At 48.4% G+C, this 24554-nt stretch overlaps 1 protein-coding gene across 1 annotated transcript in view; it reads left to right on the top strand.

The window, feature by feature from the left end:
- Positions 1-5535: 5535 nt before the first annotated feature.
- Positions 5536-24554, top strand: part of ELAPOR2 (endosome-lysosome associated apoptosis and autophagy regulator family member 2) — a 185788-nt gene continuing 166769 nt past the window's right edge. The window contains exon 1 of the mRNA XM_069765167.1: positions 5536-5775. Within this exon, the coding sequence (XP_069621268.1) occupies positions 5686-5775 (90 nt within the window). The 5' untranslated portion in view covers positions 5536-5685. The remainder of the gene's footprint in view (positions 5776-24554) is intronic.

Here is a 24554-nt window from a genome sequence, read left to right as displayed (position 1 = left end):
CTATTTTTTTCCTTTTTATTTGATATTATTTGCTATTTTTCTTATAAATGCCATGGTAAAATAATTATTGCAGTAAAGATATATAGCTAAAAATCAAGTGACATATTCTACCACCTTATACAGACACATATATACACACACAGATATACAGATATATACACGCACACAGATACACACACAGTTATACGCGCAGATACACACAAAATACAGACACACAGATATACACACAGACACAGATATATACATGCACACAGATACACTCACGAAGATATACAGATACACACACATGTAGATACAGACAAAGATATACAGACACATACACAAAGACACAGATATACACAGGTACACACAGATACACACACAGGTACAGACACAGATACACACACAGATAGAGACACAGATACACATCCAGATACACAGATATATACACGCACACAGATACAAACACACACATAGATACACACACAGATACACACACTGATACACACACAGATACACACACAGATACACACACTGATACACACACTGATACACACACTGATACACACACAGATACACACACTGATACACACACAGATACACACACTGATACACACACAGATACACACACTGATACACACACTGATACACACACTGATACACACACAGATACACACACAGATACACACACTGATACACACACTGATACACACACTGATACACACACAGATACACACACTGATACACACACTGATACACACACAGATACACACACAGATACACACACTGATACACACACTGATACACACACAGATACACACACAGATACACACACTGATACACACACAGATACACACACAGATACACACACTGATACACACACAGATACACACACTGATACACACACTGATACACACACTGATACACACACAGATACACACACAGATACACACACTGATACACACACTGATACACACACTGATACACACACAGATACACACACTGATACACACACTGATACACACACAGATACACACACAGATACACACACTGATACACACACTGATACACACACAGATACACACACTGATACACACACTGATACACACACTGATACACACACAGATACACACACTGATACACACACAGATACACACACAGATACACACACTGATACACACACTGATACACACAGATACACACACAGATACACACACAGATACACACACAGATACACACACTGATACACACACTGATACACACACAGATACACACACAGATACACACACTGATACACACACAGATACACACACTGATACACACACTGATACACACACAGATACACACACTGATACACACAGATACACACACTGATACACACACTGATACACACACAGATACACACACAGATACACACACTGATACACACACAGATACACACACTGATACACACACTGATACACACACTGATACACACACTGATACACACACAGATACACACACTGATACACACACAGATACACACACTGATACACACACAGATACACACACTGATACACACACAGATACACACACTGATACACACACAGATACACACACAGATACACACACTGATACACACACTGATACACACACTGATACACACACAGATACACACACTGATACACACACAGATACACACACTGATACACACACTGATACACACACAGATACACACACTGATACACACACTGATACACACACTGATACACACACAGATACACACACTGATTCACACACTGATACACACACAGATACACACACTGATACACACACAGATACACACACTGATACACACACAGATACACACACAGATACACACACTGATACACACACAGATACACACACTGATACACACACAGATACACACACTGATACACACACTGATACACACACAGATACACACACAGATACACACACTGATACACACACAGATACACACACTGATACACACACAGATACACACACTGATACACACACAGATACACACACTGATACACACACTGATACACACACAGATACACACACAGATACACACACTGATACACACACAGATACACACACTGATACACACACAGATACACACACAGATACACACACTGATACACACACTGATACACACACAGATACACACACAGATACACACACTGATACACACACAGATACACACACTGATACACACACTGATACACACACAGATACACACACTGATACACACACAGATACACACACTGATACACACACAGATACACACACTGATACACACACTGATACACACACTGATACACACACAGATACACACACTGATACACACACAGATACACACACTGATACACACACAGATACACACACTGATACACACACTGATACACACACTGATACACACACAGATACACACACAGATACACACACTGATACACACACTGATACACACACAGATACACACACTGATACACACACAGATACACACACTGATACACACACAGATACACACACTGATACACACACTGATACACACACTGATACACACACAGATACACACACTGATACACACACTGATACACACACTGATACACACACAGATACACACACTGATACACACACTGATACACACACTGATACACACACAGATACACACACAGATACACACACTGATACACACAGATACACACACTGATACACACACTGATACACACACTGATACACACACAGATACACACACAGATACACACACTGATACACACACAGATACACACACTGATACACACACTGATACACACACAGATACACACACTGATACACACACAGATACACACACTGATACACACACAGATACACACACTGATACACACACTGATACACACACTGATACACACACAGATACACACACAGATACACACACTGATACACACACTGATACACACACAGATACACACACAGATACACACACTGATACACACACAGATACACACACAGATACACACACTGATACACACACTGATACACACACTGATACACACACAGATACACACACTGATACACACACAGATACACACACTGATACACACACAGATACACACACTGATACACACACTGATACACACACTGATACACACACAGATACACACACTGATACACACACTGATACACACACTGATACACACACAGATACACACACTGATACACACACAGATACACACACTGATACACACACTGATACACACACAGATACACACACTGATACACACACAGATACACACACAGATACACACACTGATACACACACTGATACACACACAGATACACACACAGATACACACACTGATACACACACAGATACACACACTGATACACACACTGATACACACACAGATACACACACTGATACACACACAGATACACACACTGATACACACACAGATACACACACTGATACACACACTGATACACACACTGATACACACACAGATACACACACTGATACACACACAGATACACACACTGATACACACACAGATACACACACTGATACACACACTGATACACACACTGATACACACACAGATACACACACAGATACACACACTGATACACACACTGATACACACACAGATACACACACAGATACACACACTGATACACACACTGATACACACACTGATACACACACTGACACACACACAGATACACACACTGATACACACACTGATACACACACTGATACACACACAGATACACACACAGATACACACACTGATACACACAGATACACACACAGATACACACACTGATACACACACTGATACACACACAGATACACACACAGATACACACACTGATACACACACAGATACACACACTGATACACACACTGATACACACACAGATACACACACTGATACACACACAGATACACACACTGATACACACACAGATACACACACTGATACACACACTGATACACACACTGATACACACACAGATACACACACAGATACACACACTGATACACACACTGATACACACACAGATACACACACTGATACACACACAGATACACACACTGATACACACACAGATACACACACTGATACACACACAGATACACACACTGATACACACACAGATACACACACAGATACACACACTGATACACACACTGATACACACACTGATACACACACAGATACACACACTGATACACACACAGATACACACACTGATACACACACTGATACACACACAGATACACACACTGATACACACACTGATACACACACAGATACACACACTGATACACACACAGATACACACACTGATACACACACTGATACACACACTGATACACACACTGATACACACACAGATACACACACTGATACACACACTGATACACACACAGATACACACACTGATACACACACAGATACACACACTGATACACACACTGATACACACACAGATACACACACAGATACACACACTGATACACACACAGATACACACACAGATACACACACTGATACACACACTGATACACACACTGATACACACACTGATACACACACAGATACACACACTGATACACACACTGATACACACACAGATACACACACTGATACACACACTGATACACACACTGATACACACACTGATACACACACTGATACACACACTGATACACACACTGATACACACACAGATACACACACTGATACACACACTGATACACACACTGATACACACACTGATACACACACAGATACACACACTGATACACACACAGATACACACACTGATACACACACTGATACACACACTGATACACACACAGATACACACACTGATACACACACTGATACACACACAGATACACACACTGATACACACACAGATACACACACTGATACACACACTGATACACACACAGATACACACACTGATACACACACTGATACACACACAGATACACACACAGATACACACACTGATACACACACTGATACACACACTGATACACACACTGATACACACACAGATACACACACTGATACACACACTGATACACACACTGATACACACACTGATACACACACTGATACACACACTGATTCACACACTGATTCACACACTGATACACACACTGATACACACACAGATACACACACTGATACACACACTGATACACACACAGATACACACACTGATACACACACTGATACACACACAGATACACACACTGATACACACACTGATACACACACAGATACACACACTGATGCAGACACAGATAGACAGAAATATACACGCACACAGACACACACACAGATACACACACACACACACACACACACACACACACACACACACACACACACACACACACACACACACACACACACACGCCACGTCACGTAGATACACTTTGTGCCATTCCTCCCTCCCTGCCATTGATCGTGTCCCAGTGACTCCCATCGGGGCCGGCACAGCTCTGCACCCCCCATCTCCCCTCCCCCCGCTCGCAGTGACGTCAGCAGCCGGGCTGTCACTGCTCCTGTAGGCTCGGGGTGAGCAGGTGACGGAGCATCCTCCTCATCCTCCTCATCCTCCTCATCCTCTGCACGGACTGCAGACAGCGGAGGCAGCGTGCACTGCTCATCGCCCACAATGGGACTCTTCTGCTGGACGGGCAGCTTCGCCCTCTGCCTGCAGCTGGTACTGGGCACAGCTCTGCGCAATTTACCGGCGTGTAACGAGGTGAGGTGCAGATTTGTCTAAGCCTATTACATGGGCTCTATGTGCAGGGCAGGGGGATTGTGCTCCCCTGTGCAGGGTCTTGTACTTCTGGGGGCTGCCCTACAGAGAGGCTGAGACACCTAGTGTTAGTCATCCTTGCATGAACCACCAGTATGCCAGGCACTATGAATGAACAGGCGATGTACCAGGCCAGTCATAGATACTGGGAGTGCTGCTGCTGAGCCTGTCTCTTTAATTGGAAGCTTATGTAATGGAGAAGCCTCATTACTACCTCCGATCTCAGCCATTTGTAGTAGTGATCATCGTGACAGCTCCATTATCAGAGTGTATGATTATTACCATGAGGAGCATTGCTGTAAGGAAGGATCTGTGGCTGTCACATTGGCCCATCCTGACTGATGGCTGCACAAAGGCTGCCAGGCTCCCTGCCCATTACACATGGTAATCAGCCACAGGCAGTGCCCTCACCAGTGACATGTCTGTATATAGGGTATGGGGACCCTCTACAGCCCCTAGGGGAGAAGCCTGGTGGTATCGTCCCCTGTTTATCAGTGTCTGCTGGACTGTGCAGCAAGCTCTGCAATAACTAAGGACAATCAGGCTGACTGTGCTGGAGTTAGGGAAGGCATGTGTGTAGTCACTGAGCATTTATAGTAGAGGAGCCCCCCTTGTTCTAATAAACACCAGGGTCCTGTCACTGCCTTACAGGGGGACCCTTAGCAGAGAGTACTATGAGCTAACAATATTGGGTTGCTTACATGGTTATTCCCAAAAACTCATGTTACCCCTATCCTATGGATATGCAATAACTTGCTGATCGCTGGGGGTCCGACTGCTAGGAGTAAGATTTGCTTGTACCAGGGTAACACCGCCCAGTGATAGAGGGGGGACGCTTCTGGGGCAGTCAGTGGGTACCAGGGTAACACCGCCCAGTGATAGAGGGGGGACGCTTCTGGAGCAGTCAGTGGGTACCAGGGTAACACCGCCCAGTGATAGAGGGGGGACGCTTCTGGGGCAGTCAGTGGGTACCAGGGTAACACCACCCAGTGATAGAGGGGGGACGCTTCTGGAGCAGTCAGTGGGTACCAGGGTAACACCGCCCAGTGATAGAGGGGGGACGCTTCTGGGGCAGTCAGTGGGTACCAGGGTAACACCGCCCAGTGATAGAGGGGGGACACTTCTGGAGCAGTCAGTGGGTACCAGGGTAACACTGCCCAGTGATAGAGGGGGGACGCTTCTGGGGCAGTCAGTGGGTACCAGGGTAACACCACCCAGTGATAGAGGGGGGACGCTTCTGGGGCAGTCAGTGGGTACCAGGGTAACACCACCCAGTGATAGAGGGGGGACGCTTCTGGGGCAGTCAGTGGGTACCAGGGTAACACCGCCCAGTGATAGAGGGGGGACACTTCTGGAGCAGTCAGTGGGTACCAGGGTAACACTGCCCAGTGATAGAGGGGGGACGCTTCTGGGGCAGTCAGTGGGTACCAGGGTAACACCACCCAGTGATAGAGGGGGGACGCTTCTGGGGCAGTCAGTGGGTACCAGGGTAACACCACCCAGTTATAGAGGGGGGACGCTTCTGGGGCAGTCAGTGGGTACCAGGGTAACACCACCCAGTGATAGAAGGGGGAAGCTTCTGGAGCAGTCAGTGGGTACCAGGGTAACACCGCCCAGTGATAGAGGGGGGACGCTTCTGGGGCAGTCAGTGGGTACCAGGGTAACACCACCCAGTGATAGAGGGGGGACGCTTCTGGAGCAGTCAGTGGGTACCAGGGTAACACTGCCCAGTGATAGAGGGGGGACGCTTCTGGAGCAGTCAGTGAGTACCAGGGTAACACTGCCCAGTGATAGAGGGGGGACGCTTCTGGAGCAGTCAGTGGGTACCAGGGTAACACCGCCCAGTGATAGAGGGGGGACGCTTCTGGGGCAGTCAGTGGGTACCAGGGTAACACCGCCCAGTGATAGAGGGGGGACGCTTCTGGAGCAGTCAGTGGGTACCAGGGTAACACCGCCCAGTGATAGAGGGGGGACGCTTCTGGAGCAGTCAGTGGGTACCAGGGTAACAACGCCCAGTGATAGAGGGGGGACGCTTCTGGGGCAGTCAGTGGGTACCAGGGTAACAACGCCCAGTGATAGAGGGGGGACGCTTCTGGGGCAGTCAGTGGGTACCAGGGTAACACCACCCAGTGATAGAGGGGGGACGCTTCTGGGGCAGTCAGTGGGTACCAGGGTAACACCGCCCAGTGATAGAGGGGGGACGCTTCTGGAGCAGTCAGTGGGTACCAGGGTAACACCGCCCAGTGATAGAGGGGGGACGCTTCTGGAGCAGTCAGTGGGTACCAGGGTAACAATGCCCAGTGATAGAGGGGGGACGCTTCTGGGGCAGTCAGTGGGTACCAGGGTAACAACGCCCAGTGATAGAGGGGGGACGCTTCTGGGGCAGTCAGTGGGTACCAGGGTAACACCACCCAGTGATAGAGGGGGGACGCTTCTGGAGCAGTCAGTGGGTACCAGGGTAACACCACCCAGTGATAGAGGGGGGACGCTTCTGGGGCAGTCAGTGGGTACCAGGGTAACACCGCCCAGTGATAGAGGGGGGACGCTTCTGGGGCAGTCAGTGGGTACCAGGGTAACACCACCCAGTGATAGAGGGGGGACGCTTCTGGGGCAGTCAGTGGGTACCAGGGTAACACCACCCAGTGATAGAGGGGGGACGCTTCTGGGGCAGTCAGTGGGTACCAGGGTAACAACGCCCAGTGATAGAGGGGGGACGCTTCTGGGGCAGTCAGTGGGTACCAGGGTAACACCACCCAGTGATAGAGGGGGGACGCTTCTGGAGCAGTCAGTGGGTACCAGGGTAACACCACCTAGTGATAGAGGGGGGACGCTTCTGGGGCAGTCAGTGGGTACCAGGGTAACACCACCCAGTGATAGAGGGGGGACGCTTCTGGGGCAGTCAGTGGGTACCAGGGTAACACCGCCCAGTGATAGAAGGGGGAAGCTTCTGGGGCAGTCAGTGGGTACCAGGGTAACACCACCCAGTGATAGAGGGGGGACGCTTCTGGGGCAGTCAGTGGGTACCAGGGTAACACCGCCCAGCGATAGAGGGGGGACGCTTCTGGGGCAGTCAGTGGGTACCAGGGTAACACTGCCCAGTGATAGAGGGGGGACGCTTCTGGAGCAGTCAGTGGGTACCAGGGTAACACCGCCCAGTGATAGAGGGGGGACGCTTCTGGGGCAGTCAGTGGGTACCAGGGTAACACCACCCAGTGATAGAGGGGGGACGCTTCTGGGGCAGTCAGTGGGTACCAGGGTAACACCGCCCAGTGATAGAAGGGGGAAGCTTCTGGAGCAGTCAGTGGGTACCAGGGTAACACCGCCCAGTGATAGAGGGGGGACGCTTCTGGGGCAGTCAGTGGGTACCAGGGTAACACCACCCAGTGATAGAGGGGGGACGCTTCTGGAGCAGTCAGTGGGTACCAGGGTAACACCGCCCAGTGATAGAGGGGGGACGCTTCTGGAGCAGTCAGTGGGTACCAGGGTAACAACGCCCAGTGATAGAGGGGGGACGCTTCTGGGGCAGTCAGTGGGTACCAGGGTAACACCGCCCAGTGATAGAGGGGGGACGCTTCTGGGGCAGTCAGTGGGTACCAGGGTAACACCGCCCAGTGATAGAGGGGGGACGCTTCTGGAGCAGTCAGTGGGTACCAGGGTAACAACGCCCAGTGATAGAGGGGGGACGCTTCTGGGGCAGTCAGTGGGTACCAGGGTAACAACGCCCAGTGATAGAGGGGGGACGCTTCTGGGGCAGTCAGTGGGTACCAGGGTAACACCGCCCAGTGATAGAGGGGGGACGCTTCTGGGGCAGTCAGTGGGTACCAGGGTAACACCGCCCAGTGATAGAGGGGGGACGCTTCTGGGGCAGTCAGTGGGTACCAGGGTAACACCGCCCAGTGATAGAGGGGGGACGCTTCTGGGGCAGTCAGTGGGTACCAGGGTAACACCACCCAGGGATAGAGGGGGGACGCTTCTGGGGCAGTCAGTGGGTACAAGCCCAGTGGAAGATTTCTCTGTAGGGGCATCTGAAATTCATTACTAAGTGGGTTTGGCACTAAGGGGACAACTTTTCTGGTGTAAAACTGCTTGAAATGTCACAACATTCTTGTCTAATGCATATCTGCATAAATGGCGACTTTGGCATTAGGCCATGTGCACACGTCAGGATTTCTGGCAGAAATTTTTATGACAAAAACCTGATATTTCTGTCAGAAATCCGCATGCGTTTTTTTTCGCACGTTTTTGATGCATTTTTTGCACGTTTTTGATGCGTTTTTCCTTGTGTTTTTCCAAATGCATAAAATCGCGGAAAAAACGCGAAAAAAACCGCAAAATTAATGAACATGCTGCTTTTTTTTTACCGCGATGCGTTTTTTTCACGGAAAAAACGCATCATGTGCACAAAAATTGCAGAATGCATTCTAAATGATAGGATGCATATGTCTGCAGTTTCTAATGCGGCTTTATCGCGTTTTTATCGCGAAAAAACCTGAACGTGTGCACATACCTAATTGTGACAGGTCCAGACAGCTTTTTGGTAAGCAGGCGGAGCACAACAAGGAGGGGGCGGGACCACACAAATGAGGCGTAAATTATTATTGTTATTATGACTTCTAATGACGTCAGCGCACGCAGAACGCTTGTCTTGGTGAATTAAATACTGTTTATTTCATACACTAAGAAATGATACATAAAACACTAAGAATGCGTCAGATGATGTCAGTAAGGTATGCAGGGACAGTGTGCTTGTCGGGCAGCGCTAAGGTGTGTACTGTTTGCTTTCTGGATAGAATTGGCTACTGATAGGTCACTAATTTATAAAGTACCACCCTACCCTGTAATACAAACCCGCGCTTGTGTGGCCTCTATCACCACAAGGGGAGAATATACAAATGACGTCCCTCACAACCACCGAGCACCTCACCAGCCTGCCACAGTGAATAATTCAGCATGGACGCCATATGGCACAATCTGTAACATTACAGTCACTTTATGATTATTACTATCCAGGTGAATGGGGGATGCTGACCGCATAAAGGAGAAAAAAGTGACAGGCAACAACAAGAAAAAATAGAGCAAAAATAATGACCCTGATCCTTCCAAATAGTACAAGAAATAAAGAATAAGACCTATAATGTATACATAACACGTGTATTACCTCAGTAATAATTTAAGTGTGATCTGTCTCCAAATTTCAGAAACCTCATACATTGTTAAAGGGAACCTGTCACCCCGAAAATCGCGGGTGAGGTAAGCCCACCGGCATCAGGGGCTTATCTACAGCATTCTGTAATGCTGTAGATAAGCCCCCGATGTTACCTGAAAAAGGAGAAAAAGACGTTATATTATACTCACCCAGGGGCGGTCCCGCTGCTGGTCAGGTCGGATGGGTGTCTCTGGTCCGCTGCGGCGCCTCCCATCTTCTTTCCATGACGTCCTCTTCTGATTTTCAGCCACGGCTCCGGCACAGGCGTACTTTGCTCTGCCCTCTTGAGGGCAGAGGATAGTACTGCAGTGCGCAGGCGCCGGAAAGGTCAGAGGCCTGGCGCCTGCGCACTGCAGTACTTTGTCTGCCCTCAACAGGGCAGAGCAAAGTACGCCTGCGCCGGAGCCGTGGCTGAAGATCAGAAGAGGACGTCATAGAAAGAAGATGGGAGGCGCCGCAGCGGACCAGAGACGCCCATCCGACCTGACCAGCAGCGGGACCGCCCCTGGGTAAGTATAATATAACGTCTTTTTCTCCTTTTTCAGGTAACATCGGGGGCTTATCTACAGCATTCTGTAATGCTGTAGATAAGCCCCTGATGATGCCGGTGGGCTTACCTCACCCGCGATTTTCGGGGTGACAGGTTCCCTTTAAACAAATCTCAGACCTGATGAGGCCGATGTACTTGCTCTGTAAAGCCACATTAGAATTGCTGTATACTTATTTTTGAATATTTCCCTACTCTAGCTGGACTCCTAAAATGCTGATCTTAATTTCAGGTCTATACAACCACATTACATTATAAGGATTTTGATACATCATCAGGTTCAACTTAGACCTTCTAAGGCTACGTTCACATTAGCGTTCCGCTAATGTGCGTCGCTGTTGCGTCGGCGACGCGCCCCTATGTTTAACATGGGGGACGCGTGCGTTTTTTTTGTTGCGTTTTCCGACAAGTGCGTCGTTTTCGACGCTAGCGTCGGACGCAAGAAAATGCAACAAGTTGCATTTTTCGTGCGTCCGATTTTCGTCAAAAAACGACTCACGCGTCGCAAAACGCAGCGTTTTTGCGTGCGTTTTTGGTGCGTCGTGCGTTGCGTCGCCGACGCACCGGCGCGCAACGCTAATGTGAACGTAGCCTTAGACACATGTTTAAAGGGTTATTACCATCTCCAAGATCCTATTCCAATATGTAGTAGGTGTAATAATAATAATATTAGCCAATACCTCTAATTAGAAATGTAGTGTAGTTTTTCTGATTCGCTATGTCTCTTTCCTCATGTGCAAGCACTGCAGGACCTTAGGTATTCATGGTTACAGCCACTAATGTAGTGACAGCTAGTTGCTAGTGGTCACAACCATGGATACCTAAGGTCCTGCAATGCCTGCACATGAGAAAAGAGACATAGTGAATCAGAAAAACTACACTACATTTCTAAATAGAGGTATTGGCTAATATTATTATTATTACACCTACTACATGTTGGGGTAGGATCTTGGAGATGGGAATACCCCTTTAATAATATCTTCAGTTTGTCTTGTAAATTCTGGCCGTAGATAAATGTATAAACATTATAGAATGTTCTTCCAGCTATAGAAGAAGCTGATGATGGCAGCACTGTTTATAGGCTACTGGTGAAAGGGAACATATTTTGACCACTAAGTTTGATGCTTTGTGTAAAGAACATCTATAATATAACGCTGGGAGCGTCACTCTGTCCGAAGCCTTTATAGACTGCGCAGGAGCAAGCGCCGGCGCAGTCTGGCCCCCACAGAGTGACGCTCCCAGGAGATCGCGGTATGCGTAAACACTGAACGCATACCGCGATCTCCACCGGAGAGTCAGGGACCGTGGACGCGCCAGGAGGGTGAGTATTACATTCACCTGTCCTCCGTTCCAGCGCTGCGTGCGGCTCCGTCTCCCGGCTCCTCTGCTGTGACGCCGGCGCCGGAAAGCGCGGACTGCGCAGGCGCCAATTCCTGCTGCCGGAATCGGCGCCTGCGCAGTCCGCGCTTTCCGGCGCTATTTTTTGAAGACACACTCCGGCTCCACTGCAGGTGTGTCTTCAAGAAAATGGCGCCGGAAAGCGCGGACTGCGCAGGCGCCGATTCCGGCAGCAGGAATCGGCGCCTGCGCAGTCCGCGCTTTCCGGCGCCATTTTCTTGAAGACACACCTGCAGTGGAGCCGGACGATAGGTGAGTATGGCATTTTTTTTTTTTTATATGGCAGCAGCATACGGGGGGCATATAATACAATGGTGGCGCAGGATGGCAGCAGCACATGACAAAACGGGCGCAGGATGGCAGCAGCACATGACAGAACGGGCGCAGGATGGCAGCAGCACATGACAGAACGGGCGCAGGATGGCAGCAGCACATGACAGAACGGGCGCAGGATGGGAGCAGCACATGACAGAACGGGCGCAGGATGGCAGCAGCACATGACAGAACGGGCGCAGGATGGCAGCAGCACATGACAGAACGGGCGCAGGATGGCAGCAGCACATGACAGAACGGGTGCAGGATGGGAGCAGCACATGACAGAACAGGGGAGCAGGATGGGAGCAGCACATGACAGAACGGGCGCAGGATGGCAGCAGCACTTGACAGAACGGGGGCGCAGGATGGCAGCAGCACATGACAGAACGGGGGCGCAGGATGGGAGCAGCACATGACAGAACGGAGGCGCAGGATGGGAGCAGCACATGACAGAACGGGCGCAGGATGGCAGCAGCACATGACAGAACGGGCGCAGGATGGCAGCAGCACATGACAGAACAGGGGAGCAGGATGGGAGCAGCACATGACAGAACGGGGGCGCAGGATGGGAGCAGCACATGACAGAACGGGGGTGCAGGATGGGAGCAGCACATGACAGAACGGGGGCGCAGGATGGGAGCAGCACATGACAGGATGGGAGCAGCAAATGACAGAACGGGGGCGCTGGATGGGAGCAGCTCATGACAGGATGGGAGCAGCAAATGACAGAATGGAGGCGCAGGATGGGAGCAGCACATGACAGAACGGGGGCGCAGGATGGGAGCAGCACATGACAGGATGGGAGCAGCAAATGACAGAATGGAGGCGCAGGATGGGAGCAGCACATGACAGAACGGGGGCGCAGGATGGGAGCAGCTCATGACAGGATGGGAGCAGCAAATGACAGAATGGAGGCGCAGGATGGGAGCAGCACATGACAGAACGGGGGCGCAGGATGGGAGCAGCACATGACAGGATGGGAGCAGCAAATGACAGAATGGAGGCGCAGGATGGGAGCAGCACATGACAGAACGGGGGCGCAGGATGGGAGCAGCTCATGACAGGATGGGAGCAGCAAATGACAGAATGGAGGCGCAGGATGGGAGCAGCACATGACAGAACGGGGGCGCAGGATGGGAGCAGCACATGACAGGATGGGAGCAGCAAATGACAGAATGGAGGCGCAGGATGGGAGCAGCACATGACAGAACGGGGGCGCAGGATGGGAGCAGCACATGACAGGATGGGAGCAGCAAATGACAGAATGGAGGCACAGGATTGGAGCAGCACATGACAGAACGGGGGCGCAGGATGGGAGCAGCTCATGACAGAATGGGGGCGCAGGATGGAGCAGCACATGACAGGATGGGGACGCAGGATGGCAGCAGCACATGACAGAACGGGGGTGCAGGATGGCAGCAGCACATGACAGAACGGAGGCGCAGGATGGGAGCAGCACATGACAGAACGGGCGCAGGATGGCAGCAGCACATGACAGAACGGGCGCAGGATGGCAGCAGCACATGACAGAACAGGGGAGCAGGATGGGAGCAGCACATGACAGAACGGGGGCGCAGGATGGGAGCAGCACATGACAGAACAGGGGTGCAGGATGGGAGCAGCACATGACAGAACGGGGGCGCAGGATGGGAGCAGCACATGACAGGATGGGAGCAGCAAATGACAGAATGGAGGCGCAGGATGGGAGCAGCACATGACAGAACGGGGGCGCAGGATGGGAGCAGCTCATGACAGGATGGGAGCAGCAAATGACAGAATGGAGGCGCAGGATGGGAGCAGCACATGACAGAACGGGGGCGCAGGATGGGAGCAGCACATGACAGGATGGGAGCAGCAAATGACAGAATGGAGGCGCAGAATGGGAGCAGCACATGACAGAACGGGGGCGCAGGATGGGAGCAGCACATGACAGGATGGGAGCAGCAAATGACAGAATGGAGGCACAGGATTGGAGCAGCACATGACAGAACGGGGGCGCAGGATGGGAGCAGCTCATGACAGAATGGGGGCGCAGGATGGAGCAGCACATGACAGGATGGGGACGCAGGATGGCAGCAGCACATGACAGAATGGGGGTGCAGGATGGCAGCAGCACATGACAGAACGGAGGCGCAGGATGGGAGCAGCACATGACAGAACGGGCACAGGATGGCAGCAGCACATGACAGAACGGGCGCAGGATGGCAGCAGCACATGACAGAACAGGGGAGCAGGATGGGAGCAGCACATGACAGAACGGGGGCGCAGGATGGGAGCAGCACATGACAGAACAGGGGTGCAGGATGGGAGCAGCACATGACAGAACGGGGGCGCAGGATGGGAGCAGCACATGACAGGATGGGAGCAGCAAATGACAGAATGGAGGCGCAGGATGGGAGCAGCACATGACAGAACGGGGGCGCAGGATGGGAGCAGCTCATGACAGGATGGGAGCAGCAAATGACAGAATGGAGGCGCAGGATGGGAGCAGCACATGACAGAACGGGGGCGCAGGATGGGAGCAGCACATGACAGGATGGGAGCAGCAAATGACAGAATGGAGGCGCAGGATGGGAGCAGCACATGACAGAACGGGGGCGCAGGATGGGAGCAGCACATGACAGGATGGGAGCAGCAAATGACAGAATGGAGGCACAGGATTGGAGCAGCACATGACAGAACGGGGGCGCAGGATGGGAGCAGCTCATGACAGAATGGGGGCGCAGGATGGAGCAGCACATGACAGGATGGGGACGCAGGATGGAGCAGCACATACCAGGATGGAGACCATATACCAATATAAATGCTCGCCACCCGGGCGTAGAACGGGTTCAATAGCTAGTATAAATATAAAATATATTAACTGCACTTAAAAAAACATTAGTTTTACTTCTTTGGAAAGTTCTTTTTTTTTCTTTTTAATTGCAGTAGTCGCCCTTATAAAATGAAAAAATAACAGATACTCAACTCCCTCATCCGCCTCCATGCCAGCGATGTCAGCATTGAGTCTCTCGGGGCTCACCTGAGCTCTGCAGAGAAGTGACTAATTAGCTGCAGCGTTCATGTAACTTACCAATGTCATGGAGGGCCCAGCGCTGGCATCACTGGAGTGACACCGATTGCTGATGTGTGATATGAGTATCTGTTATTTTTATCTTACAGGGGGTCTACCTTATTTACAAAGGGGTTTTACAGCTAGTGGGACACTCCTTTAATGTCTTAAAGGGGTTGTCTGATCTTAGGTAAAAGTCTGCAGTCACTCTAAGTGTCACATACAGTGGCTGCAGACTTGTAGCCTAAGGCCAGACAGCCCCTTTAATGATGTGTCACACTGTAGCCCTCACAGGAGATGCTATCTAGGTCTGTAATCCAGGAATACACCCCTCTCTGAATTAAAAAAGATAGATTACACTGATACATCCTTTAAGGGTATGTGGATGGTCTTTACATTAAATTTGGAATCGATTTTGCGTCAAAATCCAAATTAAAAACGGTTTTAAACACGATTGGAATAAACTTCTTATTGATTTCTATAGGAAGACCCCATTGCTGTTCAAACAGCGAAGTGTTTTTTTTCTTCCAAGCAAAGCTCTACAAACCAAGTGGAGAAAAATAAAAGATGCGAGAACCTAGTGGGGGAAAAAATATAGATTTTTACTTGGATTTCTTTTGAAAACCATGTTGGGTTTTTACCATCTAAATAAAACCTTTGTGTGAACACACCATTCATGAGAGATTTAGCTGTCGCCATGCTTCTTGAACTTGGAGGACAAAACCAACAAGTTTATAGCACTATTCACTATAGATTCTGATTATATATGTGTAGAGACGTGCCGTATAACCTGTCTCTAAAGTACTAATACCATAAGTATCTTTAATACGAACAACACTAAAGGTAAACTCGGCTTATAAAGTTCTAGTGCACATATTGGCACCACAGCCTTAGTGATCTGCCAGCAATTGTCTCATTACCTTGGAAAGTTTGCTTTTCTCAAGACGTTAATTCTTCAGCCAACTCTGGTAATTTGCAGAAATGATACTTGGTGCTAGAGATGACCACTGCCATACAAGTACATCAAAGAAGTAGGTGGCCAGCTCCGCGAGTAAGTACTTCCGGCTGGCGGCCACCACCGCCGACAGCTGATTGGCGGGAGTGCCGGACCTCGGCTGATCGGACGTTGATGCCCTTTCCTAAGAGTAGGGCATCAATGTAAAAGTAGTGGATTTATTGTACGGAGCTGATGCCATTTTCAGGACTGATTGGACGTTATTCATGGTACAATTTCCCACAAATTTTGATTCATTAATGTGATGTATAAAAAAAAAACAGCGAAGATCTATACTCTAGGAATTTCACCCACGCAGAATGCTGTATACAGTCAGTGAAAGACCCTAATGCATTTATTCTAAAATAATTATTATGCTTGTTTTTGCAAGGTGACTCAGTGGTTAGCACTGCAGCCTTGCCATGCTGGGGACCTGGGTTCAAATCCCACCATGGGCAACATCTGTAAGGAGTTTGTATGTTCTCCCCGTGTTTGCGTGGGCTTCCTCCGGGTAATCCGTTTGCTCCCACACACCAAGACATACCGATAGGGAATTTAGATTGTGAGCCCCAATGAGGACAGAGATGATAATAACTTTAAACTGCTGAGGAATATGATGGCGCTATACAATTAAGCATAATAAATAATATAGCGCCACACTTTATAGACATTATCATAACTGTCATCTGTGACAAACCTGAAGTCCCTATCATTATGTCTTAGACTGGGAGGAAGCTGACATGCCTATTTGAGCCCAGGGCCATAGCGTTAACCATTGTTAGCGTTAAGAAATGTGACTGTATACAGCGGGGACGACTAATCAGAAGAAATGCCATACCGAGAGCATGCAATGGATCCCAAAACACCACAAAAACTATACTGTAATATCTGGCTACATGTGTTTCGCCCCTAAAGAGTACAGTTAAATATCCCACAAAAAGGTTAACTGATGAGTGAATACCTATACTCAACTACTAATGTGAAGTATAAAGCAATCATATCTAAAATCGTGAAGTAAAAAGTGAATAACGGGTGTGTACGCAAGGTGCACGCTACCCGAGTGATAAAGAATAAATTACTACGAGTTATCAGTTTACATATAAACGTTATTGTATACACTGGTGTTATTTATGGTTTAGATGTCTTCTCACAATAATGGGTCAAATATTATTTTTATTTTTTATTTAAATTATTTATGTGGTGTTTATCTTTGGGCACACACATATGGCTATAATCTAGTTATGTGTCTATGTATATAATCCTAGTTCTCTTCCTACTTTTAGGATTATAATGTTTTACGCTCCCGGTTCTGTCAGGGCATGCGGGGTTTTTTCCGTTTTTTGTAAGACGTTTTGCGTTTTATACAAACCTTATTTTACTATTTCAGGCAATTTACTTGTGCACATCAGCGTTATATATATATATATATATATATATACATATTATTTATATTTTTTCCTTGCATACGGATCCGACTCTATGGTATAGGCGCTGGTTTGTGGGTGGCACTGGTTATGTCACACTGACATTACGGGAGCTGCCCCTCCTCTGGTATCCTGAATTGGCATTTCATTCACTCCCCAAGCATGGGCAGATTAGTGCGCAGGTGCGGCTTTCTGACCCGGTAATGCTTTCTTCTACTTCCGGGGTTACCGACGCCAGATCCCTGCTACTATCGCTGGGTTTTCTATCTGTTTAAGCGACCGTTATTCCTCCTCAGGTGACTATGAATGTTCAATTACGTGCTGTCTCTATCATTGGCTACTCTAAGCATATATGCTACAACTGACCAGTACCCGACCACCCCTGCACGAAGCATTTTTTGCAAAACGCGCGTCGGGTGTGGTGGGTCCTCCGGGCCCTCCCCCATTGGTAACTATGCCTTTAGTCCTTATAGGTATGTCTGATCTTTATTTTCATTATTATTATTATTATTTATTTAAATAGCACCATTGATTCCATGGTGCTGTACATGAGAAGGGGTTACATACAAGTTACAGATATCACATACAGTAAACAAACTAACAATGACGGACTGATACAGAGGGGCGAGGACCCTGCCCTTGCGGGCTTACATTCTACAGGATTATGGGGAAGGAGACAGTAGGTTGAGGGTTGCAGGAGCTCCGGTGTTGGTGAGGCGGTAGCTTCGGTAGTGATCAGTAGGCGGCGGGGTCAGTGCAGGCTGTAGGCTTTCCTGAAGATATGAGTTTTCAGGTTCCGTCTGAAGGATCCGACTGTGATAGTCGGACATGTTGGGGCAGAGAGTTCCAGAGGATGGGGGATATTCGGGAGAAGTCTTGGAGGCGATTGGATGAGGAGCGAATAAGTGTGGAGGAGAGGAGGTCTTGGGAGGACCGGAGATCACGTGAGGGAAGATATCGGGAGATTAGTTCAGAGATATATGGAGGAGACAGGTTATGGATGGCTTTGAAGGTCAGTAGTAGTAATTTGAACTGTATACGCTGAGGGAATGGGAGCCAGTGAAGAGATCTGCAGAGGGGGGAAGCGGAGGAGTAGCGAGGAGAGAGATGAATTAGTCGGGCAGCAGAGTTAAGAATGGACTGGAGAGGTGCAAGGGTGTTAGCAGGGAGGCCACAGAAAAGGATGTTGCAGTAGTCAAGGCAGGAAATGATGAGGGCGTGCACAAGCATTTTAGTAGATTGGGGGTTGAGGAAAGGACGGATCCTGGAGATATTTTTGAGCTGGAGGCGACAGGAGGTGTTATTATATTATTGACAGTGTTGCATGCCTGCACATTGTGTGCTTTTACAGTTGTCTTACTATATATGTGCATCTCATACAGTGCCTACAAGTAGTATTCAACCCCCTGCAGATTTAGCAGGTTTACACATTTGGAATTAACTTGGCATTGTGACATTTGGACTGTAGATGAGCCTGGAAGTGTGAAATGCACTGCAGCAAAAAAGAATGTTATTTCTTTGTTTATTTTTTTTTTTAAATTGTGAAAAGTCTTTTCAGAGGGTCATTTATTATTCAACCCCTCAACCCACCAGAATTCTGTTTGGTTCCCCTAAAGTATTCAGAAGTAGTTCAGGCACAAAGAACAATGAGCTTCACATGTTTGGATTAATTATCTCTTTTTCCAGCCTTTTCTGACTATTTAAGACCCTCCCCAAACTTGTGAACAGCACTCATACATGGTCAACATGGGAAAGACAAAGGAACATTCCAAGGCCATCAGAGACATGATCGTGGAGGGTCACAAGGCTGGCAAGGGGTACAAAACCCTTTCCAAGGAGTTGGACCTACCTGTCTCCACTGTTGGGAGCATCATCCGGAAGTGGAAGGCTTATGGAACTACTGTTAGCCTTCCACGGCCTGGACAGCCTTTGAAAGTTTCCTCCCGTGCCGAGGCCAGGCTTGTCCAAAGAGTCAAGGCTAACCCAAGGACAACAAGGAAGGAGTTCCGGGAAGATCTCATGGCAGAAGGGACATTGGTTTCAGTCAATACCATAAGTAACGTACTCCACCGCAATGGTCCCTGTTCCAGACGAGTCCGTAAGGTACCTTTACTTTCAAAGCGTTATGTCAAGGCTCGTCTACAGTTTGCTCATGATCACTTGGAGGACTCTGAGACTGACTGGTTCAAGGTTCTCTGGTCTGATAAGACCAAGATCGAGATCTTTGGTGCCAACCACACACGTGACGTTTGGAGACTGGATGGCACTGCATACGACCCCAAGAATACCATCCCTACAGTCAAGCATGGTGGTGGCAGCATCATGCTGTGGGGCTGTTTCTCAGCCAAAGGGCCTGGCCATCTGGTCCGCATCCATGGGAAGATGGATAGCACGGCCTACCTGGAAATTTTTGCCAAGAACCTCCGCTCCTCCATCAAGGATCTTAAGATGGGTCATCATTTCATCTTCCAACAAGACAACGACCCAAAGCACACAGCCAAGAAAACCAAGGCCTGGTTCAAGAGGCAAAAAATCAAGGTGTTGCAGTGGCCTAGTCAGTCTCCTGACCTTAACCCAATTGAAAACTTGTGGAAGGAGCTCAAGATTAAAGTCCACATGAGACACCCAAAGAACCTAGATAACTTGGAGAAGATCTGCATGGAGGAGTGGGTCAAGATAACTCCAAAGACCTGTGCCGGCCTGATCAGGTCTTATAAAAGTATAATATTAGCCTACACTCTATATAAGGGTGGGGGTGCTGGTATGACAGACTGTGTGGTCTAGTAGCAATATATAATAATCTACCGCACTCCCTAGGTGGAATATCTTTTCAAAATGCTAATTTATTTAAATACAACAACAGACGTTAGCTCAAATACGAGGTGATTGATATACAGTGCATATGCGACACAACAGTGGTGACGTTTCGACCCTCCCGGGTCTTAGTCTAAGGTCGCTTAATCCAGGTACTGTGAATGGTTCTTATGGACCAAGGTATCCCTGTAATGTCCAGGGGCGTTTAAACCTTTTAGAATGTATGACCTGGTAGTTGATCTATATAGGATGGCACACCTTAATAGCCTATGTTTGCCTATGTTTCTAAGTGGCGCCTCTGCGTCTTGCTTTGGAAAAAAAGGAAGGCCTTGTATACTGGAAGGGCAGCGTTCCTGTGTCACCACACAGCAGGACGCAGGAACGCTGCCCTTCCAGTATACAAGGCCGCAATGCATCGGTAATGTAACTCTATGGGGCAAAAACGCATCCTGCAAACAATTTTGCAGGATGCGTTTTTTCCCCTAAACGACGCATTGCGACGTATTAAAAAAAAAACGCCAGTGTGAAAGTAGCCTAAGAAGCCGCTTATTGCCTATATACCATTTCATGAATCTGCTGTAGAGTCCAGATACATGATTTCTTTTATAAATATTCTAATGATTTCCGCTGCTAAAGGCTAATCCTAGTAATCAAATTACCATGTTTCCTGGTTCATACACCTGCTATTACCATTTACCTTATGTTGTGTGAAATCCTATATTTATGTGATAATCCTTGTTTAACCGCTTAATGACCGAGCCAATTTTGACCTTAATGACCAATACAAATTTTACAATTCTGACCACTTTCAGTTTATAAGGTTATGACTCTGGAACGCTTCAACGGATCCCACTGAATCTGAGATTGTTTTTTCGTGGCATATTGTACCTCATGATAGTGGTAACATATCTTGACTTACGTTTATTTGTGGAAAAAAAGCAGAAATTTGGCAGAAATTTTCTATGTTTCACAATTTTCAAACTTTTAATTCTTATGCCCTTAAGTCAGAAAGTTCTATCACAAAATAGTTAATACATAACATTCCCCACAGCACAATTTTGGAAACATCATTTTTTTGTTGTTAGAAAATTAGATGGTTAAAAACGTTAATCATCGATTTCTCAATTTTCCATAAAAAATTACAAAACCTTTTTTTTAGGGACCACCTCACATTTGAAGTCACTTTGAGGGGTCTAAATGACAGAAAATACCCAAAAGTGACACCATTCTAAAAACTGCACCCCTCAATATTTGCCCAATATAATGAGCAGGCCGGATCGAGCCGTCCCCTCCCCCCCAGACGGCGTACGTGCAGGCTTTCATAACAGGGGTTTGGAGAGGGAGGATAGAGGGGGGTGGGAACATGTTTTAGGGGAGGGGGGGAATATAGGGCTAGGAGGGTTGGGGCTGGCCAGTTCCCGCTCTGGAGGCGAATAGTGATTTCCCACCCGCCCGCCCTGTTTTTCCGTTTTCTCTTTTGGAGTGTTTTTTGGGGCTAAGTTGCTCCGGGTCATGGTGGCTGGTAGCGGTGGGAGGGGTCCTTGGAGTGGCTACTAAATTGGCCTGGGGGATCCGTCGGGATACGGATTCTTCAGTTGGTGTAAAGTTTGGTTTCGGGTCTGGTGGTTTGGGGGGGATCTTGGCAACGGTGAGCCCGGAGTCCCAGGTGTTAAGTGGACAATGGTAGCCCTTCGGGGTATTTTATTGCTCCCGAGCCAGGTGGTTGCGGCTGGGAGTAAATTATGGTCTGGTTTTCTGTCCACTCTATATATTATGGTTTACCACCAGTTTGGAGCTTCAAGGACCTCCCAACGTTACTTTACCGTTAATGTTTGTATGTTTATTAGGGTTGAGCGAAACGGGTCGAAATTGTTCAAAAGTCGCCGACTTTTGGCAAGGTCGGGTTTCATGAAACCCGACCCGACCCCAGTGGGGGGTCGGCCATGAAGTCGGCGATCTTTTGAATCTGGAATCGGAATTCCGATCCCGATTCCCGATATGTTTAAGATATCGGGAATTGGTATCGGAATTCAGATTAAAGTGTAAAATATAGAATTAAAATAAAAAATATTGCAATACTTACCCTCTGACGCGCCCTGGTACTAACCGGCAGCCTTCCTCCTTCGAATCCGCGCTTCTAGGACCTTGCCGTGACGTCGCGGTGACGTCGCGGCTTGTGATTGGCCGCGCGGCCGCCCATGTGACCGCTCGCGCGGCCAATCACAAGCCGCGACGTCACCGAAGGTCCTGGAAGGGCTGATTCTTAGGAAGGAAGGCTGTCGGAAGGAAGCAGGGCGCTTCCGAGGGTGAGTATATACCTAATAGGAATATACTCACCCTCGGAAGCGCCCTGCTTCCTTCCGACAGCCTTCCTTCCTAAGAATCAGCCCTTCCAGGACCTTCGGTGACGTCGCGGGTGACGTCGCGGCTTGTGATTGGCCGCGCGAGCGGTCACATGGGCGGCCGCGCGGCCAATCACAAGCCGCGACGTCACCGCGACGTCACGGCAAGGTCCTAGAAGCGCGGATTCGAAGGAGGAAGGCTGCCGGTTAGTACCAGGGCGCGTCAGAGGGTAAGTATTGCAATATTTTTTATTTTAATTCTATATTTTACACTTAAATATGGATCCCAGGGCCTGAAGGAGAGTTTCCGCTCCTTCAGACTCTGGGAACCATGGAAACCCAATGCACTGCATTGGGTTTCGAGTTTCGGCCGACCCCGACCCCGACTTTTTTATAGGATCGGCCGATTTCACTCGACCCGACTTTTCCAAACGTCGGGTTTCGTGAAACCCGACCCGATCCTATAAAAGTGAAGGTCGCTCAACCCTAATGTTTATAATAAAGGCCACTGTGGCCAATTATTATCCAAGTTTTGAATCCTGTCTTTATTGGGGTTGGGGTTTATTTGGGTACTTTGGAGGGGGGCCTGAAGATAGGAGGATCCGACTAAGCTATCGAACAATACCAATG

Source organism: Ranitomeya imitator, chromosome 4 (genome assembly GCF_032444005.1).
Source record: "Ranitomeya imitator isolate aRanImi1 chromosome 4, aRanImi1.pri, whole genome shotgun sequence".
Taxonomy (NCBI): Eukaryota; Metazoa; Chordata; class Amphibia; order Anura; family Dendrobatidae; genus Ranitomeya; species Ranitomeya imitator.
Note: the sequence above shows the minus strand (reverse complement) of the source record. Positions and strands in the feature narration are given on the sequence as shown.